The sequence below is a fragment of the Populus euphratica genome, unplaced genomic scaffold (assembly GCF_000495115.2).
Source record: "Populus euphratica unplaced genomic scaffold, PopEup_1.0 scaffold458.1, whole genome shotgun sequence".
In the NCBI taxonomy this organism is placed as follows: Eukaryota; Viridiplantae; Streptophyta; class Magnoliopsida; order Malpighiales; family Salicaceae; genus Populus; species Populus euphratica.
In genome coordinates, this window is record NW_011500340.1 from 11,994 (window position 1) to 20,738 (window position 8,745).

The 8,745-nt window shown below is 34.6% G+C and overlaps 1 protein-coding gene across 1 annotated transcript; it reads right to left on the reverse strand.

Moving 5' to 3' along the window:
* Positions 1 to 287: 287 nt before the first annotated feature.
* Positions 288 to 979, reverse strand: LOC105113828 (methyl-CpG-binding domain-containing protein 11-like). Its single transcript, XM_011010163.1, has 3 exons — positions 965 to 979; positions 543 to 774; positions 288 to 424 (listed from the first exon to the last, which is right to left on the reverse strand). Exons 1-3 carry the CDS (start codon positions 977 to 979, stop codon positions 288 to 290), a joined length of 384 nt encoding a protein of 127 aa, XP_011008465.1.
* Positions 980 to 8,745: the final 7,766 nt, after the last annotated feature.

The following is an 8,745-nucleotide window of genomic DNA, read 5'->3' on the forward strand; positions in this document are numbered from 1 at the left end:
TTAAGCTTGTTATTTCAAAACCAATAATCTCTGAAGGTTGATGAGAGTTTTAATTAATTCATTTGAAATTAATGAAATATATTAATCTTTCAACTCTGCTTTTAAGTATCTGTTTTTCTATACTCAAAACAGTGTTTCTGTAACTTAAGATTTCTATCAAAAGAAAGGGGGGATGGATGCTGAGGGGCATCGGTTGGTCCCATAGGGCCCCCCAGATATGCTTCGCATCCTCCTGCACATCCAGTGTTTCTTTGATCTCTCCCTCGGATGCAGGGACAGTCCCATTCCTAAGTCTTCAACCTTATGGCTCTATTTTCAGCCACTTCACTGGAACCAGCTTCTTCAGCAGCTTTGTCCTTTACTGCTTCCCCAGCGTTTTCTCTCTCTTTAACTTCCAGTGCTTGCTGGAATCCCTTAGCATTTCCTTCGTTGCCATTCTTGTTACCTCAGCATCATCTCGGGTCTTTATGTCCTTGGTGACTTCCTCCGGGGCAGCTTCTCCTAGTTTCTCATGTTCTTTCTAGTCCTGTTTTCCCTTGTACCATAATTTTCTTCGTCTGCCTTACCCTTTTCAATTCCTGCATCTTGCATTTGAACCTCATTCTCACCCTCAGTTTCTTCAGTAATAGTCCCCGTTTCATCTTTCTTTGAACCAGATGATTTTTGGCCTCGCTTCTTTGGGTGCTTCTTCTCAGGAGGAGTTGCCTTGGCCTTCTCGCTGATTCTTGCAGATCTTCTTGGGGTCTCACCAGTGCCCCCAATCAAACGCAGATACTGCAGGATTGCCAGGGTGTGACTTCAGGTACTACTCCAATTGCTTCCTGTTGTTACTCTCTTCCCCAGTTGGAGCGATGAGCAGGATTTCATTCTTCCTTGGTGTGCCTATACTCTCGGGAAAATACTGCAAGGAACTAAGACAGTAAGTCATACAAAAAGAAGGAATTGTAATGGAGATATTTAAAACCTGTCTGTGCTCCATGATATTGGCCTGATATGAAATTGAAATAATTCAGCAGAATCAAACGACTCAGCAACCATTGATGGTGACATTAGCAAAGTCATATCGTGTTCTCAGCTATCTCACATAAATAAATTTAAATAGCGGTAAAGATGGCATGACTGCATAGCCATTCTCTGTCTGGAGACCAGTCAAAATAGATAATCCACCCACTTCATAACCATCAGCAAATTATTGCAGTCACCCTTAACATCTTCTGCAGTCATGGAATGGATAATCCAACAACAACTTTTCTCAAGGAATCACTGCTGCCCCAGTGCTTTCTCTCCTGGGAAAAGCAAACCAATCTTCATTTAATCAATGCTTAATTTTTCTGCTTAATTTTTCATCAACTTCCACTTGACTGCCCAATCATGCTTCCCTTTTTTGTTAGGAGCAATCCTACATCTGAATTGACCAGTATGCACAATCTAACAAATCTTCTCAAGTATTTATAGTAAAGGGACAACTCAATTTTCAAGTTAAATAGACAATGATTTCACCTTTTATGATGCAACCTACCATACGAAACATGAAGCCTGATTATATTCATCGTCGATTATTACCAAAAAAATCACCTCCAAGTACCTAAAATCTAGAATTGCCCTTGGGCACTAAACCCAGCCATTAACTATTTCCTTAAAACATTGCATCTGACCCCCCAGCTTCTAACACCATGGTTCCCTCGCCCAACTAAAATGAAGGTGAGATTTTATTTATTTTTATCAAAAAATCATCTCAATAATAATTTATAGTGTTAGGCGAGGTTCAAGATATAAATTATATTATTTTTTAACATACTCCCTCAAGTGAAAGTTTTTTGAATTTGAAATTTGCATAGACCCACGTTACACTGTGCTATATTTTTATTAAATAAATAAGAATGATGAGATTCAAAATCATGAGTATTTGATCATCAAAGCTATAATACTATGATAATAAGACTGAAATTAGTTTTGGTTTCAATGCCTCTCAATAAATGTCTGTCTCTTTTTATAATAGATTATTCTTATTATAATTACATGCATGATTTTCTCTTTCAAATCATGTAAAATCCCTAACATTGCTCCACCAACCACATAAATACCTGATATTGCTCTACTAACCACAAAGATCTTGCAAATATAAATTATTACTATATACAAAATATTGTCTAATCTAGTAACATCCCCCCTCAAATTGATGTTGGTCAATCAAAAAGCATCAATTTGTCAATCATGAATTTATGGCGATGACGGGAAATTCCCTTGGTAAAGATGTCAGAAGTTTGATGTTTGGTGGAAATGTGAGGAAGAGTAATATCTTAGCAAGCAAGTGCTTCACAAATGGAATGACAATTCATCATAATATGCTTGGTGCACTCATGGAAAATTGAATTGATAACAATTTGAATAACACTCGTGTTATCAGCATAAAAAGGAGTGAAAGTAAGTTGCAGAACACAAAGTTCACCCAATAGCCCTTGATAGGGGTGATCATTTTCAGTTCGGTTTGATTTTTATCAAAAACCAAAACTAAATCAAACTGACTAGTTTCGGTTCTGTTTGACTTGTTTTTTAGGACACAAACTAGTTCAACTTAGTTTTGGCTAGGTTTTTTTCGGTTTTGGCTTGATTTTTTCCAGTTTAGCTCAGTTTTTTTTTTGTTTTTTCAGTTCGATTTGTTTTTTAGTTTCATGCTTATAAAACCAAAACCAAACCAAACTGGTTTCAAAACATATAGATGACATGGCTCTATATTCAGACTCAGTAGATGACATTAAGAGACATGCTTGCTTTTTACTCTTATAAGAAATAAAAGTACTGCCAAGAAACATGCACCAACCCAAAAAAGAACGATGAGTATTTGGACAACCAGCCCAATTAACATCACTATAAGCCTCCAATTGTAAAGAAGTCCCTAAAGAAAAGGACAAAACATAACCAAATATCCCCTTGAGATATCAAAAGACACGACAAACAGTGTCTAAGTGGGTTTGGCAAGGAGTTTGCTTAAACCGACTGATTTGTTATACATCAAATGAGATATTAGTTTGGGTAATAGTCAAATAATTCAAACTTCCTACCAGCTACCAATACATAGAGGGATCAAGCAAGATATCTTCATTCTTATGATGTAGCTTCAAGTTGACCTTCATAGGTATAAGAATTGAGTTAGTGTCTAAAAGACCAATTAAGGAAAGAAGCTCCTAGGGATATTTATATTGATGCGAAAGTATGTAAGTCAGATAATGTCGGATCTCAAAACCAAGAAAATATTGTAGTGAGCTAAGATCTTTCATATGGAAGGAAGATTTGAGTTGTTGTTGAAGTTACTTAATCAACTGCAAATCAGATCCTGTAATCACAATATCATCGACATACACAAGAAATAAAATGATCCCAATATCAATCTTGTAAAAGAAGAGAGAGTAGTCATACCGACTTTGGATGAAGGTGAAATCCAAAAAAGTAGTATGAAATTTCTCAAACCATGTCCACGGTGCTTGCTTTAAACCATATGAAGATCACTTCAAGTGAAAAAACCACAACAAAAGAGGAAGAAAACATAGTAGAAGAAGGAGTCATATAAATCTCTTCCTTTAGATCACCATGTAAAAAAGTATTTTTCATATCCATCTAATGAAACAACCATCCTTTCAAGATGATAATGGTCATAATAGTACGAACAATAGTCATCTTGGCCACATGAGCAAATGTTTCCTCATAATCCAAGCTATATTGCTATCAATTTCTAGGTGCCACCAAACGAGCTTTATATTGATCAAGAGATCCATGGGCTTCTATCCTATTTGCATCCAATAGATTTTAACCTAGAAGGATAAGGAACAATGTCTTAAGTATAATTATCTTGAAGAGCCTCAAGTTCATCTTGCATAGCTTGCTGTCAACACTCTAGAGTAGAAGCCTTGGAATAAGATTTAGGCATATAAATAATATCAATGGTGGCCTAAAGAGCAAAATATAAGAAGACATACCTTTCCGAAGGTCATGAAACTCGAGTTGATCGTCAAGGCTCATGTAAACCAGGATCAGATGTTGGTTCGAAAGTATAAAGAGGCAGTGGGCTACGTCATTGATAAATAATTCCTGGCTTAAAACAATCAACAGTAATAGATACATTATCAAAAAAAGGGAGCAAAACAGAAAAAGAAACATAATTTACACAAAATAGAAAGAATTAATGATTTTCAAAGAAACCCACATTTTGTGAAATGCAAATCTTGTTATTATCTGTATCACAACATATAAATCCCATAAGGGAAATAGCCAAGAAAAACATATTGAATAGCCTCATAATAAAATCACCTTGGACAAAATTGTTAACCTTCTAAAAAATTTTTGGAAGTCCCTAGTAGAGTTATTTAGTGCCTTCATCCTCGCTTGAGAGTTCTTTCCTTCCTCTTTAGTAGCTTAGAGCTCCAATTATAGAGCATCTTTAGATGCCCATGACTCTATAATAGTCTAACTTAAAGTAATGACTTCATGAAAGGCCTTATCCAACCGCTATTTAGCAGAGCCCAAATGAAGAATAGCTTCTTACATCTCACTCATAAAAAAGCATGGGTTGCCTTTAAATCTCTCAATTAGTCCTCTATGATGATATTCTCCTTCCTGAGCTCGTAAAGTGCATTATGATCTGCTATATGCCTGACAATAACATCCCTTACTTGGCTCCTCTTAACCTTCCGATATCTATTGGAGTTGGTGCACATCATGAAAGTTTATTAAGGATAAAGGTTAGGAAGAAAGCTAAATAATTAAAAAAAAAAAAGAAGATAGAAAATAGATTCCTTACATTAAAAGCCATTTGGCTAGTTAAAGCCAAATGACAATGGTAGCTTTTAATAGACATTTAGAGGATGTCTGAAGGAATTTTAAGGATCCTGTCTAACTGCCTCACCATTTCCAAGCTTATCTTACCAAAACCAAACCTCCCGCTAACAACAACCTTCATTTAAAATAAGCAACGATACCTACAATCACTTTTAGGGGAGTCTAGTTAGCATGACCCCTTGACAGAGAGGTATAACTCTTTCAACTTTTCTCTTGGTAGGAATTTGGCCCCCCACCATTGCTTCCTCATAAACTAGAACCTTAAAAATGAAAAGCTCATACATAAGAATCAGGCCTTAATTTTTTCTTTAAAAAATAAGAACATCTATCTTGACGACAACAAGCTCCTTCTTAATGATATGACAGAGGTCTCAAGTTCTTCCTTAGATGTCAACCCCGTATAAAAATGAAATCAAAAGTTATTTTTAACTGAACAAAGATAAAAGGAGATAAAGTTACATACTTTGCAATATGTTTGGGTATTCCTCTTTAGATATCCTGTTGACTTCGTACTTCATTGTGGTAAAAGCCAATAACGCAAGAGCTTCCTCATCACTAGGATAAAAAACATAGTTTGTTGTTCACCTCACGATAACTTCCTTCCAATGATAAGAACAGACATAAATTTGGTATATACCTCCCCAAGGACTTGCTATCTCAGTGTACCTTATGATGAACCCACCTTCCTATCTATTTTTTTAGGTACATGGGCTTTCCCTTGAGAACTTTTCCCATGGCTCCATTAGGTTAATTGGTAAAAGTAAAAAACCATCGAATATTGGTACTACTATCAGTATTTATGACCAATTGGTAACTAACCTAGATGAGGTTTACGGTAGGCTCTATATTGACAAATCTGAGAAACTTGTCAAATGTTAACAAGATAACCTACCCACTAAGGTGCACTTGTCCTAAGCTTAATCTATATTATCCCTACCCACTAAGGTGTAGTTGTCATATGCCTAATCTATAACATCTAAAAAATCACTAATAAACCCTTGAATAGGAAAGGAATGTCATAAGTCATACATATATTAGGGTTGTAATTTCAAAGAACCCTCGAGTAGAAGCCAAGGTCTCTTTACTGATTCTTTTTCTTATAAAAGGCAATTGAGTCATATAGGCTCTAAGTTGCCGATCACTGATAAAAACCATCTTCTCAATATTCAAAGTGATGAGAGCATCATCTACAGGGGTTTGAGGTGACCTTTCCCTCCCCTAATGACCCCTTAAAGCACTAAGAGAAACAATTTTTATGCCTCTATAAAAGTTTTTTTTAAGAAAAAAAGTAACAAAAGAATGAAAAATGAAAAGGAAGAATAAACTTACTCAAAGTTCTTCAAAGAGAACTCATAAAAGACAAAAAAGGTAGATGAAAGAATAACATGGCCGAATAAAGTTATAAAGATGATGATTTATCACCCCCATCATTAGATAAGTGATTCATTATGTCATCTTAAATCCCTACAAATCTACTTGATTGTTGTATTAAAGGTTAGCTGTCATTTTAATTTTTGTGAAAGATCCTCTCAAATAAGAATATGACGTCTCGCTTCAAGAATCCAACTGTTCTACATTGAGAAGATAAAATGCACGGGAAAGTTAAAAAGATCTCTTGATTAAAAAGAATGACCTTTTCAAGATCTTCATGTATTAAATACGTTAAGACTTGAGAGGCTACTGATGGATCGATGTATTTTATATTAAAAATCTTTTTTTCTTAAAGAGCTTATGACTAGAAAGGACCAAGAGAAAGAATATTCATTATAGAAGCTCAATAAAAGCCAAGGCCTATAAAAAAAGGTTAGAAAAGATGTTGGGCCTAATTCCCCAAACTCAGTTATATGTCAGGCTAAAGCACTTGTGGGTCTTACAATATACTAGACCTAACCCCCCTTGGGCTTAATAACATGTTACGCCCAAATGTCTATGAGTATGTGATTAATACTTAAAAGTATATTTTTATCAAGGTTTTATGTCATCATTTTGCACTTGAAGTATTAATAACTCCTTAACTAAAGCATGTTTTATAATAATATATCTAATAATATAAGATACCTTTAATTTGTGGTAAATGTCTATTTTTAATGCAGGCCTATCACATAAATGAAAAAATTGATTGATGACTTTAAGAACTTAAATTGCAAGGATAAAGAGATAGCCAAACTTAGAAAAGAGATGTCGGTGCAATCCAAACCGGAACACTGTTCGGTAAATGGGTCATATCTGGAGCTATATATCTCAGATTTAGGTCCAATTTATATGGATGGAAAGGTAAGACATAGGCCTACAACTTTCATATGGAGCCCAAGATCTAAAAAGGCCATTATCAAGTCCAAATTGTAGCAACAACAAAGAAGCCCGAATCTGTCTTCCAGCCCGAGCACTGTTCGGTATTTTGGCCATATCTGGAGTTCTAGAAGTCCAAATGAGCTGAAGTTTTTACACAAGAAAGCTGAGACAATTGCCTACAACTTTCATGTTTGCAACTGGCTCCAATTTTGACGTTATCAATGACGTTTTGGGCAGACAAGAGAAGATAAGGATTGTCACCAAGTCAAAAGTTGGTCACCCACTTATCAATTAGTCATCAAATCAATAGTTCCCAATTTTGGCCTATAAAAGGAGGCATTTGCCATGCATTTAGGCATCTTGGTTTCCAGATCAAGATCATGCTCTTCCTTTCTCTCTTTGTATTTTTTATGCTTTGTTTTCATTAATATTAAGTTTATGCCTTTCATTTCCTTTCCTTTACTTAGTTAACTTTTATGTTCTTATTTTGTTTATCTATTTTGCTTTCTTTCAAAAAAAAATAGAGATAATTTGCTACAACTTTCATGGAAGGTTTGGTTCAAATTTTGACGGTATCAATGATGTTTTGGGCAAACAAGAGAAGATAAGGATTGTCACCAAGTCAAAAGTTAGCCACCCACTTATCAATTAGTCATCAAATCAATAGTTCCCAATTTTAGCCTATAAAAGGAGGCATTTGCCATGCATTTAGGCATCTTGGTTTCCAGATCAAGATCATGCTCTTCCTTTCTCTCTTTGTATTTTTTGTAATGTTTATGCTTTGCTTTCATTAATATTAAGTTTATGCCTTTCATTTCCTTTCCTTTACTTAGTTAACTTTTATGTTCTTATTTTGTTTATCTATTTTGCTTTCTTTCATTATGTCTAGCTAAGTTAGTTATGTCAAGGTGAAAAGGTTACACTAATGGTGTAAGAATAAGTATAATGTAAACTTAATATGGACTTTAATGTTTGATACTAACATGTTTTATATTTGTTATCTTATTCACTCTTTAATACTTTGCTTGTTAAATGACTAATCTTGATTTATGTTGTATAACACTTGGTACAACAAATGCTTGGCACTTTCATAGCCCATAATGTATGGTATAACCGACACCTGAGCTATGAAAGGAACTTGATTTGTTGTTAACATAAGTTATAATCATGAATGCTTGACGAGATTTACAAGTATTAGCATTAATTGAATAAGATGACTAATGTAATCATGTTAACAATATATAATCTGATTGGAACCTCCTTTGTGTGTGGTTTCCAATTCAATAATAAGAGTTTATACTATACTTGTTTGATATACCATTAGTGGAACCTCTAACCTTGACATTTGTTATTATCATTGTTTAATCGTTACATTAATATTCCATCTCAAAGTTCTCATCTTCTTCTTCTTCTTCTATTTCTTTATTATTATTATTATTAGTACTACTACTACTACTACTACTACTACTACTACTACTACTACTACTACTACTACTACTACTACTACTACTACTACTACTACTACTACTACTACTACTACTACTACTACTACTACTACTACTACTACTACTACTACTACTACTACTACTACTACTACTACTACTACTACTACTACTACTA